The following is a 20,736-nucleotide window of genomic DNA, read 5'->3' on the forward strand; positions in this document are numbered from 1 at the left end:
GGTGTCCCCACCATCACCACAACCGTTGGTGGCGTCACGGACCATAAACTATCCCAAAAACCAATCCCCTGTCACTCACGGGCGAGGAGCGCCGCTCGAGTCCCCGGGATCCGGCCCATCGCTCGAGCCACCGAGCAGCAGCAGGCTGCAGCCGCAGCGGCAGCCGGACCCGAGCAGTGGGAGAGCGCAGCGTCCCCTCCTCCGCCCGCGACAGGTGCATATTGCTAATCCTTGCCTAACCGTCCCTGTATATACTACCATAGCATACATAAAGAGATGTTTAGAAAAAGTATTTCTAAAGCTATGTGCGCACACTGCAGATTTCTTTCTTCAGCAAAAAATGCACCCTCTGGCCAAAAAACCGCATCAAGAAACACATGTGTTTTTACAGCATTTTGGTGCGGTTTTGGTGCAGTTTGCCTGCGATTTTGTCCCTGAGTTTTTTTTTAACATTATCAATGGCAAAACACAGGGAAAAACGCAGGGACCTGCAGAAAAAAAGTGACATGCTACACCCAGAACTGCTTGTGGTTCTGGGTGCATATTGCACCTAACAGGTTCGGTAGCGCCCCTGAAGCCATCAGGGTGCTACAAGGTTCTGCATCCCCACCAGGATGCAGGGCCCACCCCCTTAGGGACCCAGAACCCCAGTGCTGGTAACACCAAAAACCCAGGTAATCCCAGTTTACCCCAACAAATCCCTCATACAATGGTACCCAGCTAGGGTGGGACCAATGGATGGCCGCCTAGAGGTGGGGCCACTCCAGTCCATTAGTTGACCAGGTGGGAGAGGCAGACTGTGGAGAGTAGTCAGAGAACAGTAGTGACTGTAGAGGTGTGAAGGTGGAAGTGAAGTGACTCCCTGACTCGGGTTAACGGTGACCTGGTACCCAGGAGAAGTGGTTGCCGGTGGAGTACTACCGGAATTATGCACCGACGTGGTATAGGACCCTAGGACAGAAAAGAGCTTCAAGCCGACCTGTTAACACCTGCACAGCAAAGAAGACCATCAAGGACCTTACTGACCCTAAAAAATCCGAAGACTCAGTACAAAAGGGAGAACCGGGGACAGGACCAGAGACTCCAATTCCACAGGGTTCACGCTACCATCAGGCGGACAGAAGTGGACAAACCATAGAACGGGGACCCCCAGTGTTCTATACCACGGGGACCCACTTACCAGAGACAGGTGCAGGGAAGGAAGGTACCAGAACACCAGACTGGCACTGGGACGAAGGGGACCTGGAGGCGAAACTAGCCGGCCTCGGGCAACCAGTTAACATCTCAAGTGAGTAAACCAGTTGCACTGAATACCTGTCTGGACTCCTCCTTCCAACGCCCACTGCACCATACACCCGCTGGGGGCAATACCCTTCTTGCGGAGGGACTACCATACTAGCTGCCAATACCATCTGCCCTTGTAGAGACATTCTGCAGCGGCGGCTCCCTATACTTAGCCGCAACACCGCAAGTGGAGTCACGTATAAACTTTATCCAATAATCACTTGTAAATATTCCCATTACAAAAAGAGCCCAGGGCACGGAACCGGGTAACAGCCACCACTGTGACATTCCCCATAGAGACTCTGCCCGGAACCGAGTACCCCATATCCCTGGGTGCTACAGTTCCCTTTAACATCAATCCACTACATCAGGAATAGATATTAGATCAGTGGGAGTTGGCTGTTTGTCTGCTGTGGTCAGTGTCAGCCTTGAATGGGTTGTTGCCACGATGCAGGTTTAACCCTTGATATGTTGAAATTCCTCTTAGTTCTGGTATTGAGGCTTGGGGAAGTGGATGTGTATTAAATGCTCGAAGCTGGAATATTCCTTTAAAGCACCACCCCAGTGACTTTTTTATTATTGCACTGCTGGAGTGGGGCTTTAACTCTAAGACCCCTGCCCCTGCTTATACTCACCTTCTGGTGACTATCATTTTCCAACGTCGCTCCCGTGATTTGTGACTTGATGGCTTCTCCAGTGTTTCATAGAACATACCGGAGGTCACATCTACATATAACTCTATAAGAGCCTCGTTCTGGCCTTGATGTGGCTTTCAAAGTTGCATTGAGTGCTTGTGACGTAACTTCTGGCTTCCGGCCAGTCAGAGGTTACAGTAACAAGATGGCACGGTGACCTGCGTCACCAGAGAGACATTGGTTAAAGGTGAAGCCGCCGCAAGGCGATTATATGATAGGGGCAGAGGGCTTACATGTAAAGGGCCACTCTAGCCTTGGAAAAAAACAAACAAACCTTGGAGTGGTGCTTTAAAGAGGACATGTCACCAAGTCAAAAGTATCCAAGTTTTGTTATTATTTTATTCCAGTCGCTCCTCTAAGTATTCCGATTTTTGTTTTTTTCTGAATCCACCACACTGGTTCAGATATATGGGATTTTTAAGTTGCTAATTTTTATAATCTTTACTAGTGATGGGCAAGCATACTCAGCACTAGAGATGAGCACACCTGAGATTCGGTTTTCAAACTGAACACCGACTTAAAAAAAACTGGGTTCGGAGTTCAGGTGTGTAGCGGGGTGGGGGTCCCCCAGGGCGACAAAGAGGCAGTGACCCAAAAAGTCCGATCAAAACAGATTTATTGCCGTCGCTGCACAGGTAAACGTCCTCCGGGACACAGCCAGGCTATACACAGTCCATATGATACACTGTCACACAGGTACCGGTTGTCGTAGAAGACGGTCTTACTATACCTCGCCGTGCTATTCCAGGTGGGCCCACAGACCTGTGTTATCGCTCCACACAGGCCTGAACTCCCCTCAGCTTCCTGCTCTGCAGCTTACAAAGCAGACTCTGCCCCGCCCAGGCCTTTACAGAGACCTTTTAAATGAGAGTTGTGGCCATGAGCCACCTGCATAACCCGGACTGGAGATAGCAGACTGACCACTATGTAGGGCTCTAATATGTTTCTGTACGCATTCTGGGAGATACATACCGTCTGCCACATGTGAATGGCCCCACTATCTCACAGGTGCTTTATGTGCAAACTCCACTCTCGTGAGCATCGCTGTGCTCCAGTACGCTCAGTGCTCAGCCCAGTGTGAGCCATTTGCAGTGTTTGAACAGCTAGCACTGGGGGTAACAATAGCATGATCACATGTACTCTGCAACACAACAAAAAAAACATTTTAAAAGCCTGCCCTGCCTCCACCAGAAGTGTTCTGCTTATGGCTGGCTGTATGTGGGCGGAGACTCGAACTACCAATCAGTCAGTGATTTTGAACTGGGCTCGGGCCAAGTTTAAACCAGTAGAGGTTCAGTTCGATTGCTGCCAGCGAACCGAACCTTCAAAGGTTCACTCATCTCTTCTCAGCACTCGATAGCGCATCGGGGTGCTCTATTAAGTTTGGTTGAGTATCACGGATGCTCAGATGTGTCGCTCTTGAAACAACAAATACAAGCACAGGCTCGCTTCACTGCATGATGTATGCAGGCACCTCCGGGAGAGCCACATGCAGTCTCTGAATGGCTCCCACTGGGGGTAAAAACAAAGTGTTTGGAAGTAGCATCCAAATGAAAAACAAAAACCTCACCCTCCCTCCCCTGAAATGCTTTGTATATGGCTGGCTGTACAAGGGCGGAGAGCCAAATCACCCAGTCATTGACTTCCATAATACTCGAGAAAAGAGCATCGTAGTGTTCACTCATCAGTATGAGCACCAGGCATTGTACTGCTAGTGTAGCTCCCCTGAAGCCATCAGGGAGCTACAAGGTTCTGCATCCCCACCAGGATGCAGGGCCTACCCCGTAGGGTCCCGGAAGACCAGTGCCGGTCACACACAAATACTCCAGGTAATCCCAGTTTTCCCCAACAATCCCGCATAAAATGGTGCAATGCTAGGGTCGGACAAATGGATGGCCACCTAGAGGTGGAGACAGTCCAGTCTACTAGTTGACCAGGTTGGATGGGCAGACAGTGGACAGTCTGTGAGAGGAGTGAAGGGGGACGTGAGGAGACGCACTGACAAGGAGTTGACAGTAACCTGGTACCCAAGAGGGTAATTGCCGGTAGAGTACTCCCGGAACTACGCACCAACGGGGTACAGGACCCTAGGTCAGGCATAAAGCTCTAGGCAGGCCGATAACACCCGCACAGCGAGGGGACCATCAAGGCCCTCGCTGACTCTAAAAATCCGAGACTCAGTAGCAAAGAGAGAGCCGGGGACAGGACCAGAGACTCCAACCCCACAGAATTCATGCTACCGTCATATGGACAGCTGCTGAAAGAAAAACCACCAGTCGGGGACCCCCAGTTGCTCTACACCACGGGGACCCACTGACCAGAGATAGGTGCAGGGGAAGAAGGTACCAGATTACTACACTGGCACTGGTACAAAGGAGACCTGAAGGTGAAACCAGCCGGCTTCAAGTGACCAGTTACAACCAGAAAGTGATTAAAGAACCAGTTGAACTCAACCCTTTGTGTGGACTACCTTCTTCTGACACCAGTCATTACTCCTACCCTCTGGGGCCCAGCCCTGCTTGCGGAGGGTCTAACATCCAGGCTGCCATTAACACCAGCCCCATTAGTGGACATTGTGCAGCAGCGGCTCCATCCACATAGCCGCAATACCACAAGTGGTGTCACGTATGAACACTAATCTAATCCCCTGTAAATATGTCCCCTTTACAAAAAGGGCCCAGGGCACAGAACCGGGCAACAGCCACCATAGTGACATTCCCCAGACATACACTGCCTGGGACCGAGTACCCCATAACCCTGGGCGCGACACTAGCTCATCACTAATCTTACAAAGTATGGCATGGCTAATACTTCAGAGCAGCCTAAAAACGTGCCCTGGAAAACAAAAAGGCCACAATCTCTGCAACTCTATGGCAGATTTTAGAAAAAAAAAACAGAATACTCAGGGGAGCAGTGAGAACGAATAAAGTCCCAAACTGGACACTTTTGATGTTGGTAACAGCTCCTGTGTAAAGTGGACCTGTAAGCCAAAATATTGGAATATAATCAGGGCGCTCAAACACCTTTCCAAGGTGTTCTACACTGTATAGGTCTTCAACATCACAGAAAAAATTGAATGGTGGCATATTACTGGCTCCCTTCTGTAAATAGTAATAATAATAATAATAATAAACCTCTTAGCGATAACTGTAGAAGTTAGATAGGTTTGCTTTGCTCAGTAAAACATGCAACTGATAGAGATTAGCAAACCTACCCAATCCTTGAGGGTCTGCCACCCCCAAAAACATGTAACAAACTAATGTCATGGCCAATATCACTTTGGTTTATTTAAATTGGTATCCACAACCAATTATTTGTTAGATTTTAGCACGCATAGTAATCTGTACTTCTATACATTCCAACATGTACGAGTCTGTATATACCTTGTATAGTTGTAAAAACATGGAAGACATTGAGAATGTAATCAGCATCTCCGCAGTTTAGGAAAACTTTAGAAATGACATTAACCAGTCATATTCACATAGAAACGATGTATCAAAAGCTTTTCTCACCTGGGCAGCAGGTGTCTGCCATCCTGAGGGGTGGTGGGTGCCCCTGCCGCTTGCCTACATAGCATTCCTCCAGCCAAGGTGGAATATGTTTAGGTTTGATCTCCACTTCAAAGGGCACAAGCAAATGAAATCTTAAAACCTCCTACTTAATGAGATACAGCAAAGGAGCAGTAAACGCTTCTCTACTTGTTCTCTTAGTATAAAACCACATTAATGCTCATAAACCTGTATGATGCATAAAAGATATACTATGTAGATGGGCAATCAATATATACTGTAGATGTATACTGGCCCAGATCCATGGAATTCCCAGTAGTTTAGGTCAATGTATTGTTCCTCATCTCATTTTATATTTTACATAGTAAGATTCTATAACTGTTACTTGTTTGTATATGATCCTCCTGAATTGTAAAGCGCTGCGGAATATGTTGGCGCTATAGAAATAAAGATTATTATTATTAATGGGCAGGCGGATATTGATTACTGTATCATCTACCTTTAATATAAGTGTAAAGTCTGTAAACTGCATAGTGCGAGATGCAGACTCCTGGGTCCAGCAAAGGCTGACGCTAACCACTGATTTGTAGATACAGACCTCTTTTTGTAGTTGATGGATCTTGGGTCCCCCATAAGGTATCACAGTCTAGTTACTACTGTAACGGTCCCTAGACTTATATACCATGGTATACATATGAACAGGACTCTGTTAGTATTGGTTTGCTGCCACTAAATGCAAATAAAGGTATTCTCCTTAGTTAAAGGGAATCTGTCACCAGGTTTTTGCTCCCCATCTGAGAGCAGCATTATGTAGAGAAAGAGACCCCGATTCCAATGATGTGTCACTTACTGAGCTGTTTGCTGTCATTTTGCTAAAATCAATTTCTTCTCTTCTGCAGATCTATCAATTATACAGAGCTCATGAATATGCTGCACTACCTGCAGCACACAAAGTAGTCCTCTAATGATAATCTCCTGTTGATTAAACAATGATTTTATCAAAACTACACTAAGCAGCCCAGTAAGTGAAACACCACTGGAATCACGATCTCTGCCCATATTTTGCGCTGCAATTAGATTAGGTGGCAAAAACCTGGTGACAGATTCCCTTTTACAGCAAATATCTTGGAAATGTTGAGCTATTGAAACACAAAGAATGTTACAAAGTTGAACAATTTTTTTATACAGTGATTAAGCCTTATTATACTATATTGTTGTAATTTACATAAAGCCACAAAACCCATTTAACCCTTTGACTGCTAATGATTACAGCTATATTGTAGGGTTAGCGCTGAAATCCTGGCATGATATTACAGTCCAGAATATTAGCTGGCCCTATACTCTGTCTGCAATGCTTGGGCTGTAGTACTTGTCCAGAGCCAGAGGAGCAGCACAAGACGTAATTTGGGGTGTTGTGTGCTCGTGTGTGAGGGAAGGGTGGAAGAAGGAATATTCCAAATAAGATCAGAAAGAAAGATAACAGACTGTTAATGTCATCTCTCCCATGGTATAGTTTCCAGTAATCCAGATTGATCCATCACCACCCTTACCACTGAAGGATTACATGTGGGACTTATGAACTCTGCACATCTTGGACATTTATATTTATAGTTCGACATCTCAGGATTTTTGTTTGTGTCCGACTTTTAGCCACACATCAATTTTTATGCATCTCTTGTAAATTATTATGTTTTGGTGCAAAATTGCATGAAGAAGTATCTGACTATAAAACACCGGGTGGCGTTTTCAGAGATGTGACTAAAAACCAGGAATGGGTTGTGATTAGATTTTTTTCTATTTTGTAATTATTCAGGTTTTGAGTTTATGAAAAGTATAGATTTCCCAGCAATGAAAGGGTTAAATCAGCTACTAGACTAAAGCTTAGAAAGTGGTGTATCTAAGGGGGGGGGGGCAGCCAACAAGGGGGCACAGTTGGGCCATCTGAAGCGGCGGTCTGAGGTGTCTACTAAATGTTATTTTGTTGCTCCCTCCTCAGAGAACATGCTAATAGCGGATGCCAGCTTTCAATTCTACTTGTGTTTTTAAGGCCCAAGTACAATAGAAGCATTTACCGCTAGCACTTCCAGTTCAGGACAACGACAGCAGTGGGATTAGGTCAGCTGATAATGCTGCTGAAGTCACTTCTATGACACAAACGAGATGACTGGCAGCAAGGTAAGCTGAAGAAACAGGATTTTTTTGGGGTGGGGGACATCTTGTGAGGACACAGTATGGTGGGGAGGGAGGAATGTGTGATGGGAAAGTATGGGGGGATGTGTGAGAAAACTCTATGAAGAGAATGTGTAAGAGGGCTGTATGGGTGGAGATTTAAGAGGAGATAATATGTGGAGATTGGGGAAATATGTGAGGAGACTGTAGGAGCGGAGAGAAATGTGTGGGGGTTCAGTAAGAGAGGCAGGGTGAGGGGACAGTATAGAAAGTGTAAAGGGGCACAGTATAAAGACTGGTTAGTGTGGGCAGGCAGTATAGCAAAAGGGCAGCATGGTGGAACAGTATGGCGGTGACAATATGGAGAGTGGTACAGTATAGAAACAAGACAGTGTAGGATGGACACAGTGTGAGAGAACGGTGTGAAGATGGAGCCCAGTATGGAAAGGAGAGGATCCTGTTCTATAATAGGGCCAGTGTAAGGGTCATATTGTGTGCAGAGAGCACAATGAGGTTCAATCATATATTTAGGGGCAAAGCATAATAAAGAGATTATTATTCAGGAGCATTTTAATGACACTATTATATTTATGGACTATTATTTTTGTCAGGATGTGCTGCAGAAGACCAGAAGATGGAAGTTTGCAGAGAGTAGCTGTGGAACTGAAAACTCATTAGTGTCTGGGCCAGATGAAAAAGAAAAGAAAAAGAATACGTCACTTATAATGTACCTGGATGTAAATATTTATTTGTGATAATGACAACGTCTTATCAATACTGGTTCCTATATGATCCGCAGTCTGACGAGGGCAGAAGAAAACAACTCCCAGTAGATTCTTACCATTGATAAGGACATACTGGGAATTGTAGGTTCACGCAATATAATTGAATATGGGGCTAACCTGACATTACAATTGATTGCTGTACTAATCCTAGTTCTTTATTCATGTACTGATGGTGCTTCTGGTGATGTATTCATGTACTGATAGTTGTTCTGATTATGTATTTATGTACTGATGGTATTTGTATAGTGTTGATGTTTTTGGTGTTGTATTCCTGTACGGTTTTAAGGGTTTAATCTTGTACATATGTAGCAAGCCATAACTTGGCAGATACATTGATACATAGCTATGTTAACAAATTATGTCGGCCATCTGAAGGTTACTTTATCTGTATTTATGTTAAGAACATTAATTATAACATTAAGCACTGTACCATGCCAAATCCTAACAGTGTTTAAAATACTCACTGTCAGAATTCTGCTCTACTTGCCTGTTCAAGCTGTCATCACATGGCCACTCATACAGTATGTAATTTATATACTTCTGGTGAGGTCACAACTAGCTTATTTTCACAGTAAAGCAGGGGGTGTAGTTTTTCACTGAACATTGAGAGAATTAGCAGCTAGTTGGCACGTAACTGTAAGTACGCAAATTGCATATGAGCGGTAACATGACAAGTACTTATACCGCTTAACTTGTGCATTATAGGGGGGGCAGAAAAGCTACATTCACCTTTGGCATTGCACAGAACAAAAAAATAAATAGATGAAAGAGAGAGAAAGAGAAAAGAGAGATTAATAAATAGATTGATACTCTATCAAGAATTCAGCGCCTTCTGCTATTTTTGTATAGTGTGCTTCCGCTATAACGATTTTGGAATTTTCTCCTTTCGATCTACAACCTCCAATAATCTAATAAGGCATTATATGACATAAAACACATAATGGGATGGATAATCAGATGAATCTCTTGAGATGTTTAGCAATTTTCTAATATGGAATAAACTGATCCCAAAGCAGCCTGCATAACTAAGATATTAAAAGAAGAAATATATTTCCACACTAGACAGTAAAAAAAAACCAGTGCATAATAATAGGAAGAAATATACATAAGGAAAATATATTATCAGTGGTAGAATGATAGTAATGAAAAAGCAAATACCCTAATACAACCTAAATGGCAAGCTTATGTATTTTGGCCAAAATATAGACAAATACTTCATATACACAGTATATATTTGTTTGCACGTAATATCTATTTTTATGCAGGATGCAGGCAAGCCCCTCTGGCTTTGTAAAGTAGGGTGTCTATCCTGGGGGGGTGCATTTTATGCTATGTAAACTAAATAGCAACCAATTAAAAAATTGCATTTGATTTAAATAAAAAGGGGAAATGGGGGGGAGGGTGAACTACCGTGACAGATGAGTATGAAGAACTTCCATACATAACGTACCTGCCAGGTACAGTGCCATATTTCCCTCTGTCTTCTGCTGATGTTCGGGAAATATCAGCGACTGTTCTGTAATTATCGTGATTTCTGCTTGGTAAAGTACTGTATTTCAGGGGATTGTCTGGCTGCCTTCTGGAGTTTGTACTGTACAGCCATGAGCCGTCCAAGTCCATCCATCTGTGGCTGTCCATCCTAAAAGGTTCTAGAAATTGCAGAAAAATACAAATTATTTATTGAAACATTGTTTACAAGAAGGATAACGACGAGCACTTCCTAGTAAAAGTATGTAAACGTATTGTTTACTTGTGATGTAAGTCTATTGTCTCATTAACCAAATCCACATGGTTTAGGATTGTATGTTTTTTTTTCCTTCGGTGAAGTATAATTGGAAGAATATAACTCAATGCAAATGTTTATGGAATGGAAAATATAGAAAACACCAGATGAATCCATGAATGGTTAACATTGAAGTGACCTAAAATAACAGTAAATGTAGAAAACACAAATATGGAAAATTCCAATTAAATCAAATACGCCTCATCTTTTTATCCTATAAAACTTTACATAAAAGTCGATCAATAGTCATTTAATAGACAGTATAGACTGGCTGAACAAGCTTCCATGTGCACAGAACAATCGCTGACACAATCGTCCTGTGCTCATAGGCGGTTATTGTTCTCGACAGCACATTTCTAGTTTGCACAGGACAACGTGATTCTGAAACCGACAATTTGAAGTGAGTAGTGATGAGCGAGTATGCTTGTTACTACTCGGTACTCGCACGAGTATCACTGTACTCGGGCTACTCGGCGGGGACCGAGTAATCTCGCGATACTCGTGCTGTACTCGTGGTCTTCATCCCTGCATGTTGGCGCTCTTTTGAGAGTTAGCCCTCATGCAGGGATTGGCTGGCAGACCACTGCAATGCCACAGCCCTGTTAGTTGTGGAATTGCAGTGATTGGCCGGCCTGCACAGCGTGACCGAGCCTTTATACCGGCGGGCGCGCTGTGCTCTGTACACAGCCATCTCATATTCCCTGCTTTCCACGCCCACAGGCGCCTATGATTGATTGTAGTGAGACACGCCCCCACGCTGAGTGACAGGTGTCTCACTGCACCCAATCACAGCAGCCGGTGGGCGTGTCTATACTGTGCAGTAAAATAAATAAATAAATAATTAAAAAAAACGGCGTGCGGTCCCCCCCTATTTTAATACCAGCCAGATAAAGCCATACGGCTGAAGGCTGGTATTCTCAGGATGGGGAGCTCCACGTTATGGGGAGCCCCCAACCCTAACAATATCAGTCAGCAGCAGCCGCCCAGAATTGCCGCATACATTAGATGCGGCGACAGTTCTGGGACTCTACCCGGCTCTTCCCGATTTACCCTAGTGCGTTGGCAAATCGGGGTAATAAGGAGTTAATGGCAGCCCATAGCTGCCACTAAATCCTAGATTAATCATGTCAGGCGTCTCCCCGAGAAACCTTCCATGATTAATCTGTAAATTACAGTTAAAAAACACACACACCTGAAAAAATCCTTTATTAGAAATAAAAAACAATAACAAAGTCCCTCATCACCAATTTATTAACCCCGACAAACCCTCCATGTCCGGCGTAATCCACAGTCCTCCAGCGTCGCGTCCAGCTCTGCTACATTCAGGTGACAGGAGCTGCAGAATACACCGCCGCTCCTGTCAGCTTCACACAGCAACTGAGGTGAGTAGCGCTATCAGCTGCTGTCAGTCAGGTAACTCACGGCCACCGCTGGATCCAGCGGTGGCCGCGGGTAACCTCAGTGACAGCAGCTGATCGCTATACTCACCTCAGTTGCTGCATGGAGCTGACCGGAGCGGCGGTGAGTAGCGCGATCAGCTGAGCTGTCACTGAGGTTACCCGCGGCCACCGCTGCATCCAGGTAACCTCAGTGACAGCTCAGCTGATCGCTATACTCACCTCAGTTGCTGTGTGAAGCTGACCGGAGCGGCGGTGTATTCTGCAGCTCCTGTCACCTTCATGCTGGAGGTCCGTGGATTACGCCGGACATGGAGGGTTTGTCGGGGTTAATAAATTGGTGATGAGGGACTTTGTTAGTGTTTTTTATTTCTAATAAAGGATTTTTCGGGTGTGTGTGTTTTTTAACTGTAATTTACAGATTAATCATGGAAGGAATCTCGGGGAGACGCCTGACATGATTAATCTAGGATTTAGTGGCAGCTATGGGCTGCCAATAACTCCTTATTACCCCGATTTGCCAACGCACCAGGGCAAATCGGGAAGAGCCGGGTACAGTCCCAGAACTGTCGCATCTAATGTATGCGGCTATTCTGGGCGGCTGCTGACTGATATTGTTAGGCTGGGGGGCTCCCCATAACGTGGAGCTCCCCATCCTGAGAATACCAGCCTTCAGCCGTATGGCTTTATCTGGCTGGTATTAAAATTGGGGGGACCGCACGCCGTTTTTTTTAATTATTTAATTATTTATTTCACTGCACAGTATACACACACACACCGGCTGCTGTGTTTGGGTGCAGTGAGACACCTGTCACTCAGCGTGGGGGCATGTCTCACTGCAACCAATCATAGGCGCCGAAAAGCAGGAAAGTAGGGAATACGAGATTGTTTAATGAGTGGCCGGCTTTTTCAAAAGAGGAAAAGACGCCGGAGTTTAGTGAACAGCCGTGCAGCGCCGCGGCAGTGATCGGGGAACGGTAAGTAAGAGAGAGGGGGGAGAATGACCGACAGACTGTGAGAGGGGGACAGACAAGACAGAGAGAGACCGACAGAGCGAGTCTGACCGACGGGAGATAGAATGAAAAAAAAATGACCGACATCGCTAGTAAAAAGCACAAAACGTGCGTTTTGGACATCGGAGTGCCACACAATGTTTTACGTAAAATCTTTCATGTATTAATCTCAAAAAGTAACATACACCAGCTCTATCTCACTATTGGGTATGTGCCCTTAACATTTCCGCCATGAAAATTCATTTTGGTGTCATTTTGGAAGGTTTTCTGCTGAGTCCGTAAAAATGGCGTAAAACGCGGACAAAATTGTTCACAGCTGTGACTTTTGAGTGATAAATGCTTCAAGGGGTCTTCCCCATGCTGTTGCTATGTCATTTGAGCACTCTTCTGAGACTTTTGTGACATTTTTAGGGTTTCTACATGCTGCCGTGGGTCATTTCATAAAAATACTTGGGTCTCCCATAGGATAACATTGGGCTCAGTGCTTGGGCCGAGTACACGAGTATCTTGGGATGCTCGGCCCGAGCCTCGAGCACCCGAGCTTTTTAGTACTCGTTCATCACTAGAAGTGAGCTGAAAGGGAACCCATGATGTAAAAAACACGCAATTAACTTGCAGATATGGAGTAATCTGAACGATAATAGAGCTCTGAAGCTATGCGGCCTCTACACTGGATACCCATTTACCAGAAGGAAATTATCTTTATTCCTCCTGGTAACTTCAGGCTTTCAGTCATAGGTAGAGATGTGCGAACCCGTAGATGTTCGGGTTCGGTGGCTCTAGCTGCACCTAAAAAAACAAAAAAAACCTTGAATCCGAACCCCATATAAGTCTAAAATACCTGAACTTGAGTGTTATAAAACTGTGTTAGTAATGGCTAGGGGGCTGCAAAAGAAAGCGGAGTGGTATTAAAGCAGGACAATTATACTTTCCGAGTCTCCGTACGCCTTTCACACTGCTTCCGTGTCTGCTCATTACCTTTCATGAATATTCACTGCTTCCCCCGCACACCATCCATGATAGCGTCCGTGATTGGTTGCAGCCAGACTGCCAACATCTGTGATTGGATTCACTCACAGTAGCTGTCTGGGTTCCTGGAGTGGAGTGTAATGTCGGCGTCACACGGGACGATCTATCGTGCGATAGCATGTGCGATCGTACCTGCACCCGTCGTTTGTGCGTCACGGGCAATTAGTTGCCCATGGCGCACAAAGTCGTTAACCCCCTGTCACACGCACTTACCTCCCGAACAACCTCGCTGTGGGCAGCGAACATCCTCTTCCTGAAGGGGGAGGGACGTTCGGCGTCACAGCGACGTCACACAGCGGCCGCCCAATAGAAGTGGAGGGGCGGAGATGAGCGAGACGTAACATCCCGCCCACCTCCTTCCTTCCGCATTGCCGGCGGGATGCAGGTAATCTGTGTTCGTTGTTCCCAGGGTGTCACACGGAGCGATGTGGGCAGCCTCGGGAACGATGAACAACCGGAGCACAGAAGGAGGACCGACATTTTGAAAATGAACGACGTGTCAACGAGCAACGATAAGGTGAGTATTTTTGCTCGTTCAAGGTCGTTCGGAGGTGTCACACGGTACGATATGTCTAACGATGCCGGATGTGCGTCACTAATGACGTGACCCCGACGACATATCGCCCGATATATCGTACTGTGTGACGCCGGCATAAGAGTAAATAAATTATTGGAAAAAATGGCGTAGGGTCCCCTGCATTGTGATATCCAGTGCAGATAAAGCAGACAGCTGGAGGCTGCAGCCTCCAGCTGTGTGCGTGATCTTGACTGTGTATTAAAATATGAGGGAACCCATGCAGCTTTATTAAAATTAGTTAAATAATTTTAAAAAACGGCATGCTTCCCCCCCATCTTAATACCCAACCAAGATAAAGCAGACATCTGGGGGGGCTGGTATTCTCAGGCTGGGAGGTCCATGTTTATTTGGCCCTTCCCAGCCTAAAAAATAAACAACACATAACTCACAAAAAGAGCCATTAAATGTAAGCACCAAGCCTACCAAAGTAAGGCAGGGAGGGTGCCAGCACTACTCATGATGAGGATAATCAACAAGAGGACAAGAGTAAAGTGCAAAATATACGTAATTTTTATTGAATACACAACAAGAAAATATGTAATTAAAATGGTACACTACCAAAAAGATCTTAGGGAAACATACACATTAGACCCAACAAGTTCATAATAGCCTATCCAATTGATCAAAAATTTAAATGTAAACATCTATGTTAAATGGCGGCTAATAAATTGGGAGGGTCTAAAATGAATAATGTGGGTAAATCAAGAAGGGGCTGCTTTTAGAGTTGTAGTACACACGTCAAATCAAACCATGATTCCCCACCATGTATTGGTAGGAAATCATGGTGATCATGCTGGAAGCACCGTGGGGAGGTAAATATTGGTACTAGACCAATAGGAATAACATCAAATAACCATACAACACAAGTGTGCAGGGTAAGGGGATTCTCTTACCTAAAGTGCTTAAGTGCAGTATAAGTAGGTACGATGTGACCTAGCTACCTTGGTTCCCCACCTTGATAAAGCTATAGAATCCTCGCGAAACGCGCGTCGGATGGAGACCTTTGGCCATCTATAGGGAGACCTTTCTACTTTTATTGGGACTGCTTTATTCCTTGCTGGTCACATCGTACCTGCTTATACTGCACTTCAGCACTTTAGGTAAGAGAATCCCCTTACCCTGCACACTTGTGTTGTATGGTTATTTGATGTTATTCCTATTGGTCTAGTACCAATATTTACCTCCCCACGGTGCTTCCAGCATGATCACCATGATTTCCTACCAATACATGGTGGGGAATCATGGTTTGATTTGACGTGTGTACTACAACTCTAAAAGCAGCCCCTTCTTGATTTACCCACATTATTCATTTTAGACCCTCCCAATTTATTAGCCGCCATTTAACATAGATGTTTACATTTAAATTTTTGATCAATTGGATAGGCTATTATGAACTTGTTGGGTCTAATGTGTATGTTTCCCTAAGATCTTTTTGGTAGTGTACCATTTTAATTACATATTTTCTTGTTGTGTATTCAATAAAAATTACGAATATTTTGCACTGTACTCTTGTCCTCTTGTTGATTATCCAGCCTAAAAAATAGTAGCCCACAGCCACCCCAGAAGTGGCGCATGCATTAGATGTGCCAAACATGGCGCTCACCCAGCTCATCCTTATTGCCCTGATGCAGTGGCAATCGGGATAATATAAGGGGTTAATTACAGCTGTGATTTGCCAAAAAATCACAGCTGTCATCAAGCCTGACGTTAGTAATGGGGACGGGTCTATTGTAAGTAAAACGAAATAAAACACAAAGCACAGAGAAAAAAAATGTATTAAAAAAACCAAAACACCATTTTTCTCCAATTTATTAACCCCTCCAAACACCCCTTCAGTTCTAATGTAATCAACACAACAATGTCCTACAATGATCTTGGATCTGCTACATCTGAGGTTGCAAAGCATGATCACATTAGAAAACATGATTGATCACTGCGGCGTCAGGGACACACACACTCACTGTGAGCGGTGACGTTAGTGAGTTCACCTGAGGTCACAGCTGTGAAATCCATGGTACCCCAGCTGTGACCTCAGGTGAGCTGACCTGAGGTGAACTCAGTGACCTCACCTCAGGTGAAGTCATTGAACTCAATGACGGATTAGCGGATTAGGTGATATTGCTATGTTGAGTGTTTGGTGACATATTTCTGCACCAAATCTGTATCTTTTGTCACAAAAACGCACATTGCTTTTTTGCCATAAGATGCAGATTTGATACAGAAATGTCTGTAACCAAATACTTAACGTGCGCATATTGCCTGATCCAGTAATCCATTCAATGACTTCACCTGATGTAAGGTCACTGAGTTCAATGAGTTCACCTCAGGTCAGTTCACTTGAGGTTACAGGTAGGGTACTGTGGGAACTCCAGGTGTGACCTCCGGTGAAGTAATTGAATTCAATACCAAATTACAGGGTTAGGTGATGTGTGCATGTTAAGTATTTGGTTGCAGACATTTCTGCAAAAAATCTGTATCTTCTGGCAAAAAAATGCAATGACAGTTGTGACTTCAGCTAACACACTGATGTCACTGCTCACAGCTACAGCTTCATTAGTGTGTTACTGATGCCACAGTGATCTGTCACGTTTTCTAATGTGACCGCCCACTGAGACCTCAGGATGTAGCAGAGACAGGATTGTTGTTGGACCTCATGTGGATTACATCGGTGCCTGCATTTTGGTGGTTAATAAGTTTGAGAAGGTTTGTTTTATGCTTTGGTTAAAAAACAAAGAATTTTTCTCTGTGATTTGTGTTTATTTCTAATTACTTACAGGATTAGTAATGGGGTCTTATTGACCCCTCCCCATTACAAACCTTGGACTTGATAATAGTTGTGATTTTTTTTTACATCTGTCATTAACCCTTTAGGCTATATGCGAGCGCTGCAGTTTTTTCTGCACACAAACAGCAACAAAAACTGCACCTTGTCACAGAGAGCCTTGAAATGTAAAAAAAACCCGCTTGCAATAATGGTGCGTTTTTGCCTTGATTTTTCCACAATTTTGTTAATGCATTTTTAAAGGAAAAACAAAATATCATAGGATATGATAATTGATTGATAGTTAGAATAGATATAAAAAATAGATAGATAGAAAGAATAGATAGGTACATAGATAGATAGATAGATAGATAGATAGATAGATAGATAGATAGAAAGAACATATAAAAGAGATAGATAGAAAGAAAGGACGTATAGAATAGATAGAAAGAAATAACAAAATAGCTTGATAGAGGGATAGCTAGCTTGGCCATCTGTATTTTTTTTAAAATTTTTTGTAAGTAAACAAATTCCATGGCGTACCATCATTTTTCATATCCAGCACAGGAACAGCAGCAGCTGCAGGCTGCAACCTTCAACTGTCTGCTGTACCTTGGCTGGTTATGAAAAGTAGAGGGGATCCCATGGTTTGTTTTTTTGTTTTAATTATTTGATTTATTTATATTTTTAAATGACATGGTGTCCCCCCATTTTTCTAAAACCAGCCAAGGTACAGCAGACAACTGGGGACTGATGTTATTAGAGTGAGAAGGGTCATCATTATCTGGCCCTTTCCAGCCTAACAATAGCAGCCCACAGCCGCCCCAGAAGTGGCGCATCCATAAGATTCGCCAATTCTGGTGCTGAGCCCGGCTCTTCCCATTGCCCTAGTGCGGTGGCAATTAGAGTAATAAGGCATTAATAAAAGCCCTCAGCTGCTACTAAGCCCTAGTTTAGCGATGGCATGCGTCTATGAGACACCCCCCATCACTAATCTGTAAGTGAAAGTAAATAAACACAAACACCCAAAAAATCCTTTATTTGAAATAAAAGACAAAAAAGCACCCTCATTCATCACTTTATTAACCCCCCCAAACACCTCTCCAGGTCCTATGTAATCCATACGAGGTCCCACGGCAATTCAACTTTACTAAGTTCCTGTCCTGTCACAGCGAGCGTCATAGAACATGACTGCCCACTGTGAGCTCCACACAGCAAGTGGAGTGAGCTGCGCGATAAGCGGTGACATCACTCGGGTAATTTGCGGTCACAGCAGCAGTCCATGTGTCCTGGAGTCTTCAACTGAAGTGAGGAGCAGGTGGAGGACTCACCTGAGTGATCATACAGCTCACTTCAGTTGCGGTGGCCTGATTTGCGGTCACAGGTGGAAGACTCAAGCTGTGACCAGAAATCACCTGAGTGACATCACCGCTTATCGTGCGACTAACTTCACTTGCTGCGTGGAGCTCACAGTGGGCAGTCTTGTTCTATGGTGCTCGCTGTGAGCATCAGATGTAGCAGTGCCGGAAGCATATGGGATCTCGTGTGGATTACGTCAGACTTGGAGGGGTATATGGGGGTTAATAAAGTGGTGAAAGAGGGTGTTTTTTTGTCTTTTATTTCAAATAAAGGATTTTTTTTATGAGTTTGTGTTTATTTACTTTCACTTACAGATTAGTGATGAGGGGTGTCTCAGACTCCTGCCATGGCTAATCTAGGACTTAGTGGCAGCTATGGGCTGCCATTAACTCCTTATTACCCCGATTGCCACTGCACCAGAGCAATCGGGAAGAGCTGGATAAAGTGCTGGGACTGTCGCACCTAATGGATATGGTAATTCCGGGCATCTGCTGGCTGATATTTTTAGGCTGGAAGAGCCCAATAACCATAGGCTTAACCTGTCTGAGAATACCAGCCCACAGTTTTGCGGCTTTATCTTGGCTGGGTATCAAAATTGGGGGAATGACACGCCGTTTTTTTTTAATTATTTATTTTACAGTACAATATAGGCTCGCCCATTGACATCTGTGATTGGTTACAGTCAGACAGCCTTCACACAACATGAGGGCGTGTCTGACTGCAACCAATCATAGACGCTGATGGATGGGAGAAGCAGTGAATATGTATGAGCCTAATGAGCAGCTCCAGAAGAAGAATGAGAGGCAACAGGAGCAGTATGACAGTCGTGCCTCGCCGGTGATCGGTGAGTATGAAGCGCTTGGAGAAAAAGAGAGACAGAGTGAGAGGGAGAGAATGAATTTATCCTGGAACAATGTGGGTGATATACGTTTTTTTGTGACAAAAATGCAGTAAAACACATTCAAAACACACAAATTTGGTAGCATGCATTTTTCCTTGTGTTTTTCATGCCCTCATTGATTTCAATGGGTGACAAAAACGCAAAAAGAATGAAAATGCTTCTTTTTTGTCAAACGGTTTTTACAAATAAACTGCAGACAAAAGAACTGCAACGTGCATTTAGCAAATCTGAATTTTCATAGACTTTGCTGGGAAATCAAAAGTCAGAACTTGCTGACTTCAAAAACTGCAGCCTGTGCATAAAGCCTTGTATTACCCATAATCCACTATTCTAGGGCAATTAGGATAAGCTGGATAAATGCCAGGACTGGCACATCTAATGGAAGCGCCAATTGTTGAGCAGCTGCGGGCTGCTATTTTTAGGCTGGGGAGGACCCAATAACAATGGGCTTCCCTAGCCTGAGAATACTAGCCCCCAGATGTCCGCTTTATCTTGGCTAGCTATCAAATTGGGTGGGGACAGCATGCTGTTTTTTTTCATTATTCATTTAAATAATTTTTTTAAAAAGCTGCATGGGATACCTCATATTTTAATACACAGCCAAGATATCGCACACAGCTGGGATCTGCAGACTCCAGATGTCTGCTTTATCTGCATTGAGTATCAAAATATGGGGGACCCCACGTCATTTTTTCTAATTATTTATTTATTGTAACATTCCACTCTGGGGACCAGTCAGCTATTGTGAGGGCAACCAATCACAGACGTCAGCAGTCGGACTGCAACCAATCACAGACTCTGTCACAGAGGGTGGGCAGGGGAAACAGTAAATATATATGTGATCTAATGAGCAGATGCGAAAACAGTGTAAGAACTGCGTGGAGACCGGTAAGTATAAAGGCCACTTTACACACAACGACATCGCTAATGCGATGACGTTAGGGTCATGGAATTCGTGACGCACATCCGGCCTCGTTAGCGACGTCGTTAAGTGTGAAACGCATGAATGACCGTTACCGAGCAATTTTACTTACCTTATCGTTGATCGTTGACACGCTGTCCATTTCCCAAATATCGTTGCTGTAGCAGGACGCAGGTTGTTCGTCGTTCCTGCGGTAGCACACATCGCTGTGTGTGACACCGCAGGAACGAGGAACAACCTCGTACCTGCGGCCGGCTGCAATGAGGAAGGAAGGAGGTGGGCGGGATGTTTGTCACGCTCATCTCCGCCCTTCCGCTTATATTGGGCAGCCGCTTAGTGACGTCGCTGTGACGCCGAACGAACCGCCCCCCTAGAAAGGAGGCGGTTCGCCGGCAACAGCGACGTCGCTAGGCAGGTAAGTAGTGTGACGGGTGTTAGCGATGTTGTGCACCACGGGCAGCGTTTTGCCCGTGACGCACAACCGGCGGGGGCGGATACGCATGCTAGCGATATCGATAGCGATAACGCTGCGTGTAAAGCGGCCTTAATTGT

General features: G+C 44.6%; 1 protein-coding gene across 1 annotated transcript in view; it reads right to left on the reverse strand.

Moving 5' to 3' along the window:
* Positions 1-20,736, reverse strand: part of DDN (dendrin) — a 71,137-nt gene that overhangs the window by 23,067 nt on the left and 27,334 nt on the right. Inside the window, exon 2 of the mRNA XM_075334405.1 lies at positions 9,893-10,091. Within this exon, the coding sequence (XP_075190520.1) occupies positions 9,893-10,080 (188 nt within the window). The 5' untranslated portion in view covers positions 10,081-10,091. The remainder of the gene's footprint in view (positions 1-9,892; positions 10,092-20,736) is intronic.

This window comes from Anomaloglossus baeobatrachus, chromosome 2 (assembly GCF_048569485.1).
Source record: "Anomaloglossus baeobatrachus isolate aAnoBae1 chromosome 2, aAnoBae1.hap1, whole genome shotgun sequence".
Classification (NCBI taxonomy): Eukaryota; Metazoa; Chordata; class Amphibia; order Anura; family Aromobatidae; genus Anomaloglossus; species Anomaloglossus baeobatrachus.